At 33.0% G+C, this 21,311-nt stretch overlaps 1 protein-coding gene across 1 annotated transcript; it reads left to right on the top strand.

Moving 5' to 3' along the window:
- Positions 1-610: 610 nt before the first annotated feature.
- LOC131629454 (uncharacterized) lies at positions 611-1,666 on the top strand. The gene has a single exon (XM_058900241.1). It carries the CDS (start codon positions 611-613, stop codon positions 1,664-1,666), a length of 1,056 nt encoding a protein of 351 aa, XP_058756224.1.
- Positions 1,667-21,311: the final 19,645 nt, after the last annotated feature.

Below are 21,311 nucleotides of genomic sequence, written 5' to 3'. Positions count from 1 at the left end.
CAACTCAACTTTTTGTAAGATGGGTTGATGTTGTTGAGGTTGTGGATAACACATGTGGTTTTACAATGATTCCAATTTTGATGGATAGTGCACAAATAAATTTAATTGTGTCAAAGGATTAAAAGGTGGATTTGGCTTAAAGCATGAAAGAATTATTTTTGTTTATTCGATGGAATTGAATTAGAGAAAGAAGAAATAACTTTTTGCATCCCAGAAGGATATATGGTTTTAATTTTAACGCATCCCAGAAGGATGGTTATAATTTTTAGATCATTGTTTGTAACAAAAGCAGAGCATCCCTGAAGGATAGCGAAATAACATTGTATAGTTCATGAAGAACTCATAATGCTTTATTTTTATTTATTTATCTATTTATTTATTTTGTATATGTAAGATGTATTATGTCACTAAATTGATATATTTTTTTTTATAAAAAAAAAACAAATAATTTTAAGACTAATGTGACAATCTAGTTTACTATTGTGTTATTTCTAAATATTAGAATTTACAAAAGTATTATTTTAAATATTAATATTTAATATTTCCTTTATGATAATTATCTCATTATAATATTTTTATTTCTTTTATTTTTATGATAGAACTACTAAGTATGTCAAATCTTACAAAATTGGATTTTGGGGCTCTTGATATTTCGGGAAAGAACTATTTGACATGGGCCCTAGACGCCCAAATTCATTTAAGCGCAGAAGGTCACGGTGATACTATTAAAGAAGGAAATAAATCATCTGATCAACAAAAGGCAAAAGCCATGATATTCCTCCGTCGTCACCTTCACGAGGATCTTAAAAATGAGTATCTTACCGTAACTGACCCACATGTCTTGTGGAAAAATTTGAAAGATAGATATGATCATCAAAAAACGGTTATCCTACCAAAAGCTCGATATGAATGGATGCATTTACGTTTGCAGGATTTTAAAAGTGTAAGTGATTATAATTCTGCAATGTTTAGAATAACTTCTAAGTTATTATTATGTGGAGAAAAAGTAACTGATGAAGATATGCTAGAAAAAACATTTTCCACTTTTCATGCATCCAATGTGCTCCTGCAGCAGCAGTATCGAGAAAAGGGGTTTATTAAATATTCTGACCTAATATCTTGTCTTCTTGTGGCTGAGCAAAATAATGAACTATTGATGAAAAATCACGAGGCCCGTCCCACTGGTACAACTCCATTCCCAGAAGTGAATGTGGCAAGGCACGACCACTATAGGAAAAATCGTGGTCGCGGTCGTGCATATGCACGTGGTCGTGGTCGTGGTCGTGGTCGTAATTATGCTCATGGTCTTGGTTTTGATCGTGGTCGCAATGGGAATCATAAAAACACATATTTCCACCCGAAGTGGAAAAATGTTGAAAAGAATGAAAAAGAGGGTCAGAGTAGCAAAACAAATGAAAATATTTGCTATCGTTGTGGAGGAAAAGGTCATTGGAGTCGCACTTGTCGTACTCCAAAACACCTTGTTGATCTTTATCAAAAATCACTGAAAAATAAAAAGGAAAAGATCGAGACTCACTTTGCTAATGAAGATGATGATCCAGATTATGGTAATATGGATGTTACCCATTTAGATATTGGTGACTTCTTTGCTGATCCAGATGGAAAAATTGATCACCTTATTGGAGATGGAAGCGTCAAGAAATAAAATTTGTGGAAATTTTCTTTTTATGTTTTATGGATGTTTTGAATTTTATTTTCTAATAATAATAAAGTGTGTTTTCTACTTGTTTGTTTACATAATTTACTATTTAAATAATTTGTGTTTTTAATGTGCGCTTATAACTTATTGTTAAAAAAAATTATTATTGTTCTTAGAATGAATATGGACGCTAGCTCCAGTAATGAAGATATGTGCCTTGCTGACAGTGCAACAACTCACACAATTCTCAAGCATAAAAGATATTTCTCTAATTTAGTGAATCGAAAAACTGATGTCAGTACTATTTCTGGCACCTCAAAAATAATTGAAGGCTCCGGAAGAGCCCATATGTTGTTACGTGGTGGAACAATATTGCACATTGATAATGCATTATATTCCCCCAGGTCCCATAGAAATTTATTAAGTTTCAAAGATATCCGCCTAAATGGATACCATATTGAAACAGGAGATGATGGAGGGATTGAACATCTGTATATTACAAAACACAATTCAGACACAAAATGTGTAATGGAAAAGTTATCGGTTTTATCCTCTGGCCTGTACTACACTTATATTAGTACAACTGAAGCACATGCAACTGTAAACCAGAAGTTTACAAATAATGATAAATTTCTAATTTGGCATGACCGGTTGGGCCATCCCGGTTATATAATGATGCGAAAAATAATTGAAAATTCATGCGGTCATCAATTAATGAGTAGGGAAATTATTCCATCGAATAAGTTCTCATGCAGCTCTTGCTCACAGGGGAAGTTGATAATTCGGCCATCACCAACAAAAATTGGAAATGAATCTATCAGCTTTTTAGAGCGTATACATGGTGATATTTGTGGGCCAATACACCCATCATGTGGACCATTTAGATATTTTATGGTTTTAATTGATGCATCAACTAGATGGTCACATGTTTGTTTGTTGTCAACTCGTAACCAGGCGTTTGCGAGATTGCTAGCTCAACTGATTCGAATAAGAGCTCATTTTCCCGATTATCCTGTCAAGAAAATTCGTCTTGATAATGCTGCAGAATTTTCATCTCAAGCATTTAATGAGTATTGTATGTCTATTGGGATTGACATTGAACACCCAGTAGCACATGTTCATACACAAAATGGACTTGCAGAATCATTTATTAAACGAATAAAATTAATTGCAAGACCACTGATTATGAGATGCAAGCTCCCAGTTTCTGCTTGGGGACATGCAATTTTGCATGCTGCAACATTAATTCGCATCAGGCCAACGAGTTACCACACCTTTTCCCCTTTACAATTAGTTTTTGGTAAAGAACCTAATATTTCCCATCTAAGAATTTTTGGATGTGCAGTGTATGTTCCAATTTCTCTACCACATCGCAATAAGATGGGTCCTCAAAGGAGGATGGGAATATATGTTGGATATGAATCTCCGTCTATTATAAAGTACCTTGAACCAACAACAGGAGATTTATTCACTGCTCGTTTTGCTGATTGTCATTTTGATGAATCAAATTTTCCAGCATTAGGGGGAGAGAATAAGAAGCTGGAAAAAGATATCAGTTGGAATGAATTATCATTATCTCATCTTGATCCTCGAACAAAACAATGTGAACTAGAAGTTCAAAAGATAATTCACCTGCAAAACTTAGCAAATCAATTGCCAAATGCGTTCACTGATCCAAAAGGTGTGACTAAATCATATATACCAGCTGCAAATGCTCCAATAAAAATTGATATCCCTGTTGGACAATCTAATGAGTCTCAACCACGCCTGAAGCGTGGTAGACCAATCGGTTCCAAAGATAAAAATCCTCGAACAAGAAAGGGAGCTAAGAATAAAGATGGCCCAAGTGAGGATATAGGAAATCTAAAAGAATCGTCAAACATAATAGACATTTCATCTCTAGAAGAGATTGATCAGGTACCTGAAACTCATGAAAATAAAGAGATCTCGATAAATTATGTCCAAAATGGAATACAATGGAACCGAAACGAAGTCGACATTGATGATGTTTTTGCATACAATATAGCGCTAAATGAGATAAATGGCAAAGAGGATGAGGAACCAACGTCTATCAAAATTTGTAGACAAAGTGAGGACTGGCCAAAATGGAAGGATGCAATTGAAGCAGAATTAAACTCACTCTACAAAAGACAAGTTTTTGGACCTGTAGTCCGAACACCTGAAGGTGTGAAGCCAGTTGGATACATATGGGTTTTCGTACGAAAACGAAATGAAAAAGGTGAAATTGTGAGATACAAAGCTCGACTTGTCGCTCAAGGATTTTCCCAAAGACCTGGAATTGATTTTGATGAAACATATTCACCTGTAATGGATGCAAGCACTTTTCGATATCTAATAAGCCTAGTAGCACATGAAGGGCTTAATTTGCACATGATGGATGTTGTAACAGCTTATCTGTATGGTTCACTTGATAGTGAAATTTACATGAAACTCCCTGAAGGGTTCAATGTACCAGATGCACACAACTCTGAATCTCGAGAACGATACTCCATAAGATTGAAAAAGTCTCTTTATGGGCTGAAACAGTCTGGACGAATGTGGTATAATCGCCTCAGTGAATATTTGCTTAGAGAAGGATATACAAATAACTCCATTTGTCCTTGTATTTTCATAAAAAGATCAGGAAAGGAATTCGCAATAATAGCTGTCTATGTGGATGACATAAATATTATTGGAACTCCTGAAGAGCTCCCAAAAGCTATGAGTTGTTTAAAGAAAGAGTTTGAGATGAAGGACCTAGGAAAGACAAAATTATGTCTAGGTTTGCAAATTGAACATTTGGACAAAGGAATATTTGTACATCAAGAAGGCTATATAGAAAAAGTGTTAAAACGCTTCTATATGGACAAAAGTCATCCGTTGTCTACTCCAATGGTTGTTAGATCATTAGATGTGGAGAAAGATCCTTTCAGACCTCGAGAAAAGGATGAAGAATTGCTTGGTCCTGAAGTACCATATCTCAGTGCAATTGGAGCACTAATGTACCTTGCGAATTATACACGTCCTGATATATCATTTGCTGTAAATCTATTAGCAAGATACAGTTCTTCACCTACACGAAGACATTGGAACGGAGTCAAACATATACTTCGTTACCTTAGAGGTACAATAGACATGGGTTTGTTTTATACAAAAGTATCCCAATTCGAATTAACAGGTTATGCAGATGCAGGTTACTTGTCAGATCCTCATAATGGTAGATCACAAACTGGTTATTTGTTTACATGTGGAGGTACAGCTATTTCCTGGAGATCGGTGAAACAAACCATAGCAGCAACATCATCTAATCATGCAGAACTTTTAGCATTACATGAGGCAAGTCGAGAATGCGTTTGGCTGAGATCCTTAATTCAGCACATCCAAAATACTTGTGGTTTATCTTTTGAAAAATTAAATACAACGATCATATATGAAGATAATACCGCATGCATCGCTCAATTGAAAGATGGTTACATTAAAGGAGACCGGACAAAACACATTTCCCCAAAGTTCTTCTTTACTCATGATCTCCAAAAGAATGGTGATATAAGCATCCAACAAATTTGTTCATGTGATAACCTTGCAGACCTTTTCACAAAGTCACTCCCAAGCAGAATTTTTAATCAACTGGTACACAAGATTGGTCTTCATCGAAGAAATGACTGTTCAACTGAGGGGGAGAAATGAAAGGATATTGTACTCTTTTTCCTTCACTAGATTTTTTTTCCCACTGGGTTTTTTCTAGTAAGGTTTTAACGAGGCATATCCTCAATGGACATCCAAGGGGGAGTGTTATAAACATTTATACTAGTGGATGTCCATCCCTCTTCTTATTCTTCATCTTCCTATTCCACTTTAATGTACTTAATTTTCTACCTTCCTTGGGTCCTATAAATAAGACTCATGTTACAATGTAAAGTTCACCTTTGAGAAGAATATAATACAATGTTGCTTGTTCTCTTCTCTTCCTATCTTTTGATCTCTATATAGTTCCGTTTAGTTTATAATAAAAGAGACTTTTTAAATCATTAAAAAAGACTTTTTAGCAATTTTTTAAAATAAATAAACATTAAAATAATTTTAAGTGGTTTTAATAATATTAAATGAAATTTAAGAAACATATAATTTTTTATTATATATAATTTCTAATAATAACTCATTTATATTATAATATTTGTCAGTACTTACTTATCAAATAATACATATAATTTTTTAAGTTAAGAATAAAGTTACTCCACTATATTTTCATCATTTTCTATACTTATAATTTTTTAAATATTTTATTCCATTGATTTAGATTTTTTTTTGAGAAATTTATTTCAATGTCATTTTTTATATATTCTCAGCTGATATTAATTTATGACTCTTCAAATATTTTAATAATATTTGATGTTACAAAATTTAATGATTGTGTAAAAAAACACATTAATAATAATAATAATAACAATAATAACAATAAAATATAATAGTAACTGAAAGTTACAAATATTAATATAGTATTGAAGAGTCAATAAATTTCAATTATAAATTAAATTATAGAATGACATCAATTGATTAAATACTTGGTTATCTTAAAAAACTAAATTAAAAATGTTTAAGTTATAACATCTATCTAAAAAGGAAAACAACAAAATTTAATATTATTTTAAAAAGTAATTTATAGTGATATAAGTAATAGTAAAAATATTAGGATTGTAATATATTATTTTATATATATATATATATATATATATATATATATATATATATATATATATATATATATATATATATATATATATATATATATATATTCATATTCAAATTTTAGAGTTAAAGTTTTAATATATGCCTATAACTATTTTTAATTTTTATATTAAAGGGTTGCACAAATTAAACAATGCTTTAAGATAAGTTATATCCATAAAATAGAAAGGCACTATCATCTTATGATGCATTATAATAAAAGATATAGTCTATTTGAGTTTTTTTTAACATAAACACGTATAATACATTTACTTTCACTTGTAAGAAAGTAATCATAAATTTTACAAAATTCATATACATGTATAAAATCAAGGGTTAATACTACTTTACCCCCCTGCCATATAAGCGAGATTCGGTTTACCCCCCTCTAAAAAAAAAAACTTATTGGACAAACCTTGCAAAATAAAGATTCCATCAATATTGACCCTGATCAGTTTTTTTGGCCAAGATTCTTAGAATCTTGCCTACGTGGCATTTTTGGTAGTGCTGACTGTACAACACATAAGCAATGTGGCACAGTCAGCACTGCCACGTGGAATTTATTTTTTTTAATTTTTTTTTTTGAATTTTTTTTTAAAATTAAAATTATTTTTTTTTAAAATTATTTTTTTTTAAAAAAATTTTTTTTTTTTTTAAAATTAATAATTTTTTTTTTAAAAAAATTAATTAATTTTTTTAAAATGTAATATTTTTTTACGTTTTTAAAAAATATTTGACAGTACCTGCGGATTTACGTACGGATTTAAAAATACCTGCGGATTCACCAACGGATTTGACAATACCTGGGGATTTACCTGCGAATTTACCTGCGGGATTTACCTACGAATTTGACAATACCTGCGAATTTGACAATACCTGCGAATTTGACAATACCTGCAGATTTACCTACGAATTTGACAATACCTGCGGATTTACCTAGGGATTTAAAAATACCTGCGGATTTAACTACGAATTTAAAATTACCTGCGGATTTACCTTTAAAAATACATGCGGATTTACCTGCGAATTTGACAATACCTGTGGATTTACCTACGGATTTGAAAATACCTGCGAATTTATATATAATAAAAATAATTAAAAAAAACAGTAAAACAATTTTGGAAAAAAAATTTTAAAAAAAATTAATAAAAACGTAAATTTTTTTTAATTTTTCCAATTTTTTATAATTCTTTTTCAATTTTTTTATAATTTATATATAATAAAAACGTAAAAAAATATTAATTTTTTTTTTAAAAAAACAATTTTCAAAAATCAACAAAATTAATAAAAAAAATTTAAAAAAATATTAAATTTTTATTAAAAAAAAATAATAAAAAACATTTTCAAAAAAAAAAATTAAAAAAAAAAATTCCACGTGGCAGTGCTGACTGTGCCACATAAGCAATGTGTTGTACAGTCAGCACTACCAAAAATGCCACGTAGGCAAGATTCTAAGAATTTTGACCAAAAAAACTGATCAGGGTCAAATTTGATGGAATCTTTATTTTGCAAGGTTTGTCCAATAAGTTTTTTTTTTAGAGGGGGGTAAACCGAATCTCGCTTATATGGCAGGGGGGTAAAGTAGTATTAACCCTAAAATCAATACTGCAATAACAATTCTATATAAAATAATAACAATAAAAGTTATAAATGTGTTTTTTAACAATTCATAATTTCATAAATAAAATATCCACGTATATCCGATCAATAGTTAAATTTTTCCAATTTTAAACTCTATCTTATAAACAATTGTGTCACTAATATGATATAATTACAATGAGGAACAAAAAGAAACACAGAAAAATAAAATCCTTAAAATTTCATACATTTTCTATTCTTTTAATTCATTATAGTAAAGAGAAAGTAAACAGAAATAATTTAGTAGCTAAATCTTCTCTTAAACTTTGTCAATGCAAAATTCTATCTTATAATTAAATGCTATTCAAACTTAAAAATAAAATAAAAAATAATGAAATAGTAATGGTTCAAATCACATATATGCTATTTTTAGTTAAAACATAAGAATATATATTACCAAAAATTTTATTTTACGAATATTTAATTTTTTTTCTTTCATATTATTTTATTATTATTAGTGGTAGTTTAATATTATTATTTATTTATTTTAATATTATTATTAATTGTGGTATTGAATTGAAGTTTGTGTGAATAATTAAAATAAGAGTGATAAAAATTCTAAATTTTAATATGATGCCACATAAGCATTAGGATTCTAATATGATGTCACCTAAGAATTAGGGTTATGGTTGTGTTCAAGGTTGTCATCATGACAACCTTGAATTTAGATTAAGTAGATATCTATTTATTTTAGAATATGATATATATGTATGTTTGAATGAAGCAAAACCCATAACAATTTATATTCAACAGTTTGATTGTACATATGTTTAAATTGTTGTGATGGCTGGAAATTATTTAGTTTAATTGTGCATGATAAATAATTTTTTTATTTGATTTTTAAATTATTTTTGTAAATAATTTTAATTTATGTTAATATTTATTTTATATTTATGGATTTTAATGATGAAGTTAATTTGTGAATTTGAATGAAGATGAGAAATTTGGAGATTGTGTTTAATTTTGAATCCAATTTTTTTTTTGGTAAGTGCTAAAATTATTTGTTTCACATAAGTATTTATTAACTTAAATCACATGAAAATCCCTCAATCTATCATAACAAGAAGATAAATATTTGTATGGATATTTTAATTATGCTATTCATGAGTACAGGTGAAAATAACCAAGGAGATCACAAATCATAGAAGGTGACAAGCAAAGAACTCGTAGGGCAAAGCAGGGGCTCGCCCAACCAAGATAGGACACAAACAGGACATCCTTTATGAGACAATTTCGCCAAGAAAAGACAATTTTGTGTATGTGAGGAAAGACTCTGGAAGATCAATTACTATTTAATCTAGAAATAGAAAGAACAGTTCATAGGAACAATACCAAAACTAGAAAAAGAAAGAAACTAGCCAAGAAATAATAACTAGAAGAAACGTATATTTCTACAACATCTACCAAACTGGAAAAAACTATGGCTGATCATGGTAATATCAATAATAATGATGCCAACAATAGTGAAAATCCATACAACAACAAATGAGGTGGCATGCCATGCCACAATAGTTCTAGACGGCTGACTCACATAGTCGGACCACAAAGAAATACCATTTTAATTATGCTATTCAAATTTTATATGTTAATCCTTTTGCAGGTTTATACCATGAGGATTCGCATACTCATGTCACAAAATTTTATGAGATTTTTGGTACTCTTAGAGCACCTGAAGTAGAAGAATAGGTGATGTTCATACGGTTATTTCCCCACTCATTGATAGGAAAGGCTAAGGAATGGTAGTTGAATCAATCTACACAGATAATGAATAACTGCAGTATAGTTGAAGAATTTTTTTTAATTGGTTTTTCCCACACAACAAGTTCATTGATACCAAAACAACTATTTTCGTATTTTCCTAAAGATCAACTAAAACATTATGTAAAGCTTGGGAAAGATACAAGTTCATGCTGAGAAGGTGTCCAAATTATGGTAAAAATTTAGACACATTCACATCATCTAAAATGGACTGTGATAGCAGTCAAAGCTTGTGTTAAATGAAATAGTCACTGGTTCCTATAATGTCAAAAAGTGTTAAAGATTCAATAGCAATCATAGAAGGACTGACACTCAGCGGTCACCAAGGGTAGTATAACAGAAGCCTTGCAAAAAGTAAGACGAGAATCATCGAGTTAAACACAACAATACAATTTTATCTCAAAACCAATTGTAGATACGAATTGTCGATGCGTTTACCAAGAAACTGTTAAAGTTGCCCAAACAACTCGAGAAAATGCATGAAGTACCTAAACATATGAAAATTTTCTTATTATGAGTGGTGCACTGGAGACCACCCCACAGGATTTTGCCCACCATCAGATGAAAAGGTAAATTTTGTAGGAAATCAACAGAGGCTAGAGAAGTATCAACATAATAATTTTCAAAGGGGAAACAACATCAATCAAGGATGGAAACCAAAAGCAGGGTCATCTATCAATAAATTTAGCTATGAGCCAACTAGTTTAATATATGGACTATGTCTAAGTATATGTGCAAACTTTTGTGAGATCAATAACAATCCTATCGCATGTATGGTCTTTATTAAAACTCACAAATTGCCAATATTGGTCTCCTATCATTTTACTTAATCTCATATAAAAAATACAACCACTCATACAATTGATTGCCATCCTTTTAGAATTATTTTTTAATAAAAATATTTTCTAATTTTCCATTGCATAATCCCTTATTGCATCCTTTATCACCTCCTTGTTCATAAACACTGTCCCTAATTAAAACTTCACTCTCTCGCAAATATTATAAGTTGGAAACTTCACATAATCATCTTCGTCATCACTCCCAAGAGGGGTATACAAATGCTCTGAATTATCACAGACTTCATGTTCCAAATCAGCCTTAATTGAATTCACATATTTGGAAAATTGAAGAACATCAACATCATTATTCAAGGGTCTAAGACAACGAGAAAAGCTAAACATAGGGTTTTAATACCTCGTACATTTTATGTTCTTGTAACCCTTACTTAATTAAGCTCTCAAACTTCATATATAACATATAATCAACTTCTCATTTCAAAATCATCGTAAATACCTCCACATCGACATACCATTTAACAGGTGTATCAAATAATTTTTCTTTTTGGTGTATCCTTAATATAATCGTATGACTTTTAACTAGCCTTAAAATAATTGATCAATAAACGAAATAAACTAACACTGTTGCAACCACAACACAAATCAATTCCTGAAAACAAGTATGACCTTTATAAAACATAATTAATTACGGTCAACTGCAAACCAATGAGACATGTGGGACCACAGCTAAATAAACAAACCATAAGAGACAAAGAATCCATAATTGACACAATACTTCACTTCCTTATTTATATCCCAAATAAAAGGCATTTCGGTCATTTTTAAAATAATGACAAACAAAACTTCAACTATTGAGGATGATTACTGAAGGTCGTGAAAATCAAGAAAAGACGGATGAGGTTGAACGATTGAGTTATTCGCTTTGACTTTTGAGGGACTTGTTGAACTTGAGACCCAGAAGAATGATGTTTGAGCTTCAGTTATTAAGAGAAGAATAAGAAACTAGGATTCTTGCAAATGGTATGAGAAGAAACGTGATTTTTTATCAGGGATTTTAAAACTTAAAATGGAATAAAAGGTATAGTACATATGTTTAAATGTATATTTAAATAAATTAAGCATTTTATTTATATGAAGTGGCAAGATTTGCTTAATTGGTGCCATAGTGGCAGTGTCACGTATTAAATGAACTAGCCACATGTCCCAAACTGGAGCAAGATCAAAATAATTCCAAAGATAATAAAATAGAAGAACCAAAAATCTGGATTTTAAAATAGAGAGACTAAAAGACCACCAAAAATATGTAGATGATATGTTTCTGGACGAATTTGATCACAACTTCCTGATCAACATTCGCTAGGGGTATCGCTTTGACCCACTTAGTGAAATAGTCCATACCTGCTAAAATATACCTTTGGCCTTTTGACGACGCTGGTCGAATTTCTCCAACTATGTCTAAGGCCCAACCTCTGAAAGGCCAAGGTTTAACAATATAATGTAGTTTGCTTATAGGGACGTGTTGTATACCTGCATAAATTTGGCATTCCTAACACCCTTTGGAAAACTCCACACAATCTTTAAGCATTATGGGCCAATACATTCCTTGTCTAAATAAAATCCATTTCATCTTATGACCTACTTGAAGTGCCTCACATGCCCCACTATGGACACTAGAGAGGGCTAGATATGCCTCAGATTTGCTAAGACACTTAAGTAAGACTCCTTCAGGTGTCTTTTTAAATAACTCATTACCCATAAGAATATAACTTAAAGCTCGATACCTAATTTTACGTTCGACAGAAGCTGTTGGATTTTTCAAATACTCCACTATTGGATTTCTCCAATCTTCGTTTGTTAAGCTGTCTATGGCCAGAAATTCAAAATTCTCTTCGTCAGCGTATCCTAGCTTTGTAGTTTCCAAGTCTGATAGGGACAATTTGGTTAAAATGACCCTTCCTCTAACTTCGATTGCGTTTTGTGACTTCTCTTTTGAGATTTTATACCCTGAAGCAATCTGGGCCAATTCATTAGCCTCATGGTTTTCTAGTTGAGGTACATGTCGAACACTGACCGTTTCGAACCTTCACAGGAGTCTGTTAGCTATCACAAAATACATAATAAGATTTTCTTTAATACATTTATATTCTTTTATGATTCATTTTATCACTAACTCTGAGTCACTCATTATTTGGACTCGAGTTTCCCCAATGCCAAAAAGATTTCAAGTCCTTCATATTCGGCCTTGTTGTTTGAACAAAGGCCTTCAACCTTATACTTGAATTTTGTTGGGATTTTACTAGGAGTAATAATCAAGGCTCCCACGCCTGTTCCATTTCTATGACTAGAGTCGTCAAAGTATAACTTCCAAGCCTCAAGTTCGAGATAGTCAAAAGGATTTTCGATTATAGAGTGATCAATTATGAAGTCTGACGCTATCTACCCTTGTATAGCCTCTAAAGGCGTGTATGTTAATGAATATTCAGTTAATGCAAGTGCACATTTACCAATTCGACTATGCAATATAGGTTTAGATAACATATGCTTAATAACATCAAAATGCGAAGAAACATAAGTTGGCTTAATATATTGCTTCAACTTTATACATGAAAATTATAGACATAAACATAATTTTTCAATTGAGCCATATCTAGTTTTTGCATCATTTAAGACTCGGTTAAGGTATTAAATAGTTGTTTCGACGCCATTTTCATCCTCTTGAGCCAACATGTTCCCTAAGGTTACATCAGATGCATATATGTACAAATTCATGCTCCTATTTCTTCAAGGAGGAGAAATGATTGGAGGATGAATAAGATAATGCTTGATCTTGTCGAAAGCTTCTTGCTGAGCTTGCCCCCATTCAAAACCTACTTTCTGTAATCGAAGCAATGGTGAGAAGGCTTGAGTCTTGCACCTTAAGTTCAAAATGAACCTCCTTAAGAAGTTAATTTTACCTAGTAACTAAAGTTCCTTCTTTGTTAATGGAGCTTTCACTTCCATAATGGCCTTGGTCTTATTTTGATTTACTTCAATCCCTTTCATGTGGACCACGAAGGCTAGGAAATCCCCAGCCTGCACACAAGCGCATTTAAGAGGATTCATTTTCAAACCATGTTCCCTCATTCTTTCGAATGATTGTTGAAGATGGTCAATATGAATTTTTTCCTGAAACAGACTTAACAATATTATCATCAAAATAAATTTGAATAAATGTTTCGATAAAGTCATGAAAGATTGAGTTTATTTCCCTTTCGTAAGTTTCCCCAGCATTTTTTAGGCCAAACGGCATCACAACCCATTCGTAGGTGCCTAAAGCGTCGGGGCATCGAAATTTCATTTTTGGGACATCTTCGTTAGCAACAAAGATCAAGTTATAACCGGAGTATCCGTCGAACATACTCAGGTACTCATGTCCTACATCAGAATCTACTAGCATTTCCGCCACATGCATTAGATACTCATCTTTTAGGGTTGCAGCATTCAAATCTCTAAAATCTATACAAACCCTAAGACTGCTATTTTTCTTTATAACTGGAACTATATTGGCAATTCATTCAACATACCTGGTGATTTAAACGAAGTTGCATCGAAGAAGCCTTTCGACCTCCTCTTTGATATTCGACAAAACTCTGGGTGCAAAACACCGTGGAGTTTGCTAGCTAATTCGACCTATGTTATTGACAGCAGACCCAAAACCTTGTAATAGAGAGATTATGTTCGCTATAGGTTCTGAATATGTAGAAATGGAATTATGCAAACCCGCCATCAACGAAGTTGGAATGCCATAGGGGTGTTTGTGAACATTCAAGGGCATAGTAAAGCCAAGAGGCCATTGGGGCCTTTGGGAAACATTCCCCATCGGATGGGAGGACCCTGGAGGGGCCCTATGGTCCTACATATGTCAAAATATGGCCTATTTGAGCGTTCAACTGCATTAGCGTCGAACTTGTTGAAGACGGTATAGCATTTGAAATGGGCGCTGAAACTATAGTTCCCCCTGTCGAAGAGACTGGGGTGGTACTTCATTGTTGTTAGGGTGTTTTGATTAGTTAGCTGATTTTGATTTGCCATTTTCCTAACTTATCTTCTCTTAGGTATCTCTCTATTATTTGTGGCTAATTTACCACTTCTAAGTCTCAGGCAATGAAGTAAAATACAAGAAATTAATGAAGAACTTTGTTTCTACTAAACAAATATTTTTAAGCATAGATCTCACTAGGCGTGCCAATTTGTTTACCGTGAAAATTGGTAAACAAGTGCCAGTATTTCAAAATATTAATCTTTTGGTTACTCATAGGATTGACTAGATTGATCCTAGGACATGTGCTTTTTTATTTCAAACTTTGTTCTAGATAATGAAGAACAATTCAACCATGCTCATGTTCTTACTAAATGAACACCCTGAATCCTAACATTAAGACCCATATATATACTAATTCGAGAATAACTGTTTCTAACGGTACTTCGTTCAGAGCATGCCACGTTTCGCTCAGCATTCCTTCCTTTTGCTCTGAAACTCCACATGTCTCCTGATAAAATTGATAAGGAAGAAAGGCAGTTATTTCTTCATTTAAACTCAACTTCCCTGTCGAATGCTACTCTTCTTCGTCAAACTAAAATAAAACTTAGAAAATATTTCTAAGTCCATGTCCAATACTTCCTTCTTACAAAAAATTGGCTTCGACGGTATTTCAACAAAACATGTCATTTTGTCGAAAAACTCATAATATCGTAAAAGATATTTTCTTCCCTATGCTGATACCATGGTGTCGAAAACGCCAGCTAACAGGCACCATCGTATGGTCCATCCTTCACACAATGTATTGAAAATTATACAAATAACAGAACCTTGTGTGCATGATATTACTGATTCTATTTGTGATTGATATAACTTTGCTAAACAAGTCAAATTGTCTTTTCCTCTAAGTACTAGTAAATACACTTCTATTTTTGAACTAATATGCATTGATAAATGGGGCCTCTTTTCCCCCATATCTATCCATGGCCATAGTTTCTTTCTAATTTTTGTAGATTATTATTCACGACACACTTGGATTTACCTCATGAAATCCAAAGCTGAAGCCAAACCATTGATCATGAAGTTCATTACTATGAGTCAAACTCAATTCTACAAGCGTGTTAAACATATTCGATTAGATTATGGACAAGAGTTTCTCATACATTATTACTACAAAAGAAAAGGCATATTACACCAACGAATGTGCGTAGAAACACCTTAACAAAATGTTGTTGCTAAACACAAACACAGAGACATATTAAATGTCGCTCGTGATATCATGTTCCAATTACATCTACCAAAAATATTATGGAATTTCGCAGTAAATCATGTGGTTCATCTCATCAATCGTCGACCTTCCCCCATTACAAATGCCAACACTTCATATCAACTTCGTCATGAAATCCCTCCTGCATAAAACAATATAAAAGTGTTTGGTTGCCTCAAATATGCTTCCTCCCTTTTACAAGGACGTCAGAAACTCGACCCTCGTGCTTCAGAATGTATTTTCCTAGATTTTAAACAAGGCACCAAAGGCCTCATAGTTATGAATCTATCCACAGGAGAAATATTTATCAGCAGAAACATTGTTTTCTGTGAACATGTGTTTCCTTTCACACCTCCTACCACAATTCATCCTCCACACCATTCCCAAATTCTTGACTATAACTTTCCCTTCCTTGACACTCTTGAAGATCATACACGCAATACACCTCCTCATAATACTTCACAACCATCTCCTATTGTTTCTATTCGTCTTGAAACTTCACCTTCTCCCCCTCCACATGTTGACACTATTACTGATTCACCACCTACACACCACGACAAACAACCCCCATACAACCTACTGTTTCTCGTGTCTCCAACGGAACTATTTAAAAACCTAAACACCTTGCAGACTATGTTTGCAACAATCTCACTTATTCCTTACCAACCACTAATCCCATTGAACCTTACCTCAGTCTCAACAATCTTCCACCTAACTCCACCCACTACCTTTATTCCATTATTTTGGACTCTGAACCCACTGCCTTTAAGCAAGCTTCACAACACGAATGTTGAACTCAAGCCATGTGTATTAAATTGAAAGCTTTACAAGACAATAACACTTGGATTCTAACTACTTTACCTCCACATAAACGGACCATCGGATGTAAATGGATTCATAAAATCAAATGAAATGCTGACGGTTCTACCCAAACATAAGGCATTGATTACATAGATACATTTCCCCAATTTCCAAAATGACTAGCGTTCGTCTCCTCTTGGCCATCGCACCCTCCCAACAGTGGCATCTCATACAACTCGATGTAAACCATGCTGTTTTGCAAGGGGATCTCGACGAAGAAGTGCACATGACACCTCCCCCTAGACTCAATCCTTCAAATCCTTCACTTGCTTGCAAATTAAAAAAGTCTCTTTATGACTTAAAGCAGGCTAGTCGATAATGGTTTGTGAAACTGTCATCATTACTTACTTCCTAAGGACAAAAGCAATCTTCTTCGGACCACTCCCTTTTTACTTAAATCCATGGCACTCAATGCATTATTCTCTTCATCTACAGGAAACGATATCAGCGACATTCAACGACTCAAACACGTCTTCAACACATATTGTAAACAGAAATATGCACTTGAACTTCTAAATGATGTTGGACACCTTGCTGCCAAACCATGCCCCACACCTATGACAAAAACCCATAAATATACCACTACTGATGATTCCCTACCATTGATGCTACATCCTATCATAGAATCAATGTTCGTTTAATTTATCTCTTCACTACTCGACCTGACTTATGTTACAGTGTACAGTAACTCAGCCAATTCATGGCATCTCCCACTTGCCTTCATCTACAAGCAGTTATCGAATGCTACGCTACATCAAATAGTCACCTTTACAAGGATTATTTTTTCCCTCCACTTCTGCGTTTCACCTTAAAGCTTTCAGCGATTCATATTGGGATATGTCATACCCCAAAATTTGTCCATCTTAATTTAAAACAAATTCGCCCATGCACTTAGATCTCCAATTGTTCAAAGTGGTACAAGAAACCAGCACATTCATTCTCCTCCTAAAACCAAGGTCTCCAAGATTATGGTTTTGTTGTTCTTCAAGGAAACGGGATTTCTAAGACTTCAAGTGGACTTCATAACATCTCATATCTCTCAAAGGATCCTCATACCAAGTCTCAAGCTCTGATTCACAAGATTTCCCAGTCAACTGCTCAAATGATCAACAGTCGACTAGTTTGACCTAAAAGTCAACTAGGGTCAATATACAATCAAAACTTCTGATTTTTAATCAACATCAATATTTTGAAGTAACATTCATCATTTTATCAAGGGTTGATCATGATTCATCAATAAAAGCTCCCAAGTTTACAAAATTCAAAGGTTTCTAAATTAGGGTTAACCCAACTTTGATTAATCATATCTCCCACATACTTTATCAGAAATTTCCCAACCAAAGCCCATTCTCAAGGAAATTTAATTCTCTACAACTTTGATGTTGGGTCCAAGATCCGAAAATGCTTCAGCCTAAGAGATATGAGTCAAGACATTACAGGTCCCTCTAGAAGCTCGCAAAAAGCCGCTTTTTATCAGGATCCCTATCTTTAAGATAAAATTCTCAAAGTGACTTGGGATTTCCAAAAAGTCCTATATCATCTCCATATGATAAATATTGAATGAGTTATGGTTTGCACAAGTTGGGCAATTTTGAGAAGATGCATAAAAGGCAAAGTGGTGAGTTTTGATTTTTTGGGCTAATGGGCCTAGGATTTGGATTTTAAACATACTCTTGACCTAAAATAGGACCTCTAATCCTATCCCCACATTTTCATTATTTTTATTTATATTTATTTGAATTTTATTCAATTAAAAGGTAAATAAATAAAATAAAATGTGAACTAAATGGTTTAATGCATATGGTTTTGGTCTTGGATCATATTTGAAGCCCAATTAACACCATGAAGGTCCAAAAACGTGTAAATTTAGGTTATGAAGAAAATATCTTAAAATAGGAACTTTTATGATATATTTTTCAAGATTTCAAGTTATCAAAACCAAAGATATCCAAGCCCACATATTAACCCTAATGTGACCCTTATAAGAAGAGCAATATATTCAGAATAGATGAGGACGAAAAATTAGAGCAAGTACAAGGGTTTCAAAGTTGTGAAAAACAAACGACACTAAATCATAAGAGATCTTTTGTTACAGCCAGTCTCAAGCGATTCCAGGTATTGGATCACCTTCCTGAGTAGTTCACGAGCTTATTCCAATCGTCATACACGTCCACCATTGCCCCGAAGATTCTCATTCGTCCTCACCAAAGGTAAGTATGTTCAAACTTTGAATTCGTTGATTCATGTGTTAATAACCTATTTCTCTTGCATAACTGTGTTCAGGAACTCCATTACAGAAGCTTGGAACCATCATATGGAAGCTACAACGTCACAACCATGAATCACCATGTTTAGGGCATAAAAAAAGCAAGCTTCGTTCTCCATGATCTAGGCCATTTCATGACAAAAGGACACCACCATTAGATTCAGGACGTCCTAATTAAGCGATCTGGGCGTGTAGTTTGCAGATATGGATAGGAAAAACCTGCGGAAAAATCTGCAGGTAAAATCGCATCTATTTCCGTGGGTGAATTCGCAAGTCTGGGGGAGGAAGACAATGAATAGTAGCGATGCCCTTTGGATCATGCGTGCTTCAATATAATTGGCTAGACAACACATTTGATTCTCTCTCCATACGCGTGGCATGTCCTTACTGGTCGGTCAACACAGATGGGGTCCATGCGTGGAAAGTTTGAAATCCATGAATTTAATCCTCTTATTATTTTCTTTATGTTTTATTTACAACTTGTCTTTCTACTGGTAATAGCAAAAGGCGTGCCACTATGGGGACCTGGGTTCGATCCCTGGGTGCTGCGTCTCTTTTTATTTAATTTGTTTGTTACACTCTGCTTACAGATCCAACATGTGTGCTCTACAAGGGCTCATGGTGCGCCTTCACCTACCAGCCATCAGATCTCCATCGTTCCAGATCCAACGCTACTCAACACGCTATTCCACCATGGACACTCACAAGCCAATAATACCAGATCCCGCGCCCAGGTTTTTTTTATTTTTTATTTTGTTTTACTTCCCTTTTTAAAAAAACAATTACATATCTTTTTTTTTAACAAAACCAAAACCTTTTTCTTTTTAATTGAAAACAATGATTTAGTTTTTAGGTTTTAATCTAATAATTAATTAAGATTAGGTTTCCCCTTTAATTTAATTTAGTCAATTAATTTAATTTAGTTTAAATAATTAAATAATTAATTCAAATTAGGTTAAACAATTAGGCAATTAATTTAGGATTAACTAATTAGATAAATTAGGGTTTAATTTTAGGTTTAATTCTAATTAGGTTTTTAAGTTTAGCCTTAATTAATAAACCATAGGTAAACCTTAAAAATTATCAATAATGTAAGAGTTGTCTATTAACTGTAGGTTTTTTAACCCTTAGGTTTTAATCGTTAGGTTTGTCTAGGATTTTTAGCCATAAGGTTTTTGTAACCTTGATTTTTCTTAAAATATATATTATTCGCGATTTCTCTCCTCATCCCATACTCTGTGTATGTCGCGTGTCTTTAATTATTTATTTAAATTTTTGCCTTTTATTTTTATTTATTTATTTTTTGCCATTTAAATTTTAGAAAATGTGTATAGGCCTGTAAAAGGTTTTTTATGTAATACTACCTCCGCTCCTTTATATAAGAGACAATTCATCTTTTTAGGTTCATTGAATAATCAATGTATCTGGTATGTATATTGACTAGATACATTAATTATTCAATGAATCTAGAAAAGTGAATTGTCTCTTATATAAAGGAACAGAGGTAGTAGTAATTAGGATTTAATTTTCTGCGTTTACTTTCCGCACCTTATAATTATAACTGTGGTTTATGTTTTCTGCTTATTTTCATTAACTGCGTGGTTAGTAATTTAGGGAGTGACAACAGTTAATAAATTTAGTTTGCCTAATACAAGATAAATATCTGAATATAATCACGTGATTGTTGCATCCACACACCTTTAGGATAATTCCTCTTATGCTGCCTTCGATCAAAAATAGTCAAGTCCCTCGGATACGAGGATGCCTTAACGAATGTTGCCCTCAGTTCATTATCATCATCAAAGATCATAAGTCCCTTCGATGTTGCCTACGATAAAGGATCTTGATGATAGTCCCTTCGATTGTTAAGGTATCCTTATTGGTTGCCTACAAATGATTATTATATCCTTCTCTAAAGACTACCTTCCCTCTTTATGATAGGGACAGTCTTATGGCGAACGATAATCCTCGATGACCCTTTTCACATCCAATGAAAGGACTACCAGCCTAACAATTGGTATGGATAGTCCCTTCAAACGAAAGACTAAAAAACACAAAAGACGAACTTAGGGTAGGTAGTTTTTAATTGCTTGCTCACAATCAATTCAAAATGCTTTTCACACCTCCTATTTCAAAAAAAAATCAAAAAGGCTAGGCTTATTTACAGGCTAAAGTCCTTATTCAAAAATCTTTTCTAAACACACACGACACTTCTTTCAAATAATTCAAACAAACAAAATGAGCTAAGCAATTAAGAGCCCATGGGTAACCATGGATACAAAGGGTGCTCATACCTTCCCTTTATATAACCTACCCCCCGA

The sequence above is a fragment of the Vicia villosa genome, unplaced genomic scaffold (assembly GCF_029867415.1).
Source record: "Vicia villosa cultivar HV-30 ecotype Madison, WI unplaced genomic scaffold, Vvil1.0 ctg.000567F_1_1, whole genome shotgun sequence".
In the NCBI taxonomy this organism is placed as follows: domain Eukaryota; kingdom Viridiplantae; phylum Streptophyta; class Magnoliopsida; order Fabales; family Fabaceae; genus Vicia; species Vicia villosa.
This window is presented reverse-complemented; position numbering and strand designations above follow the sequence as displayed.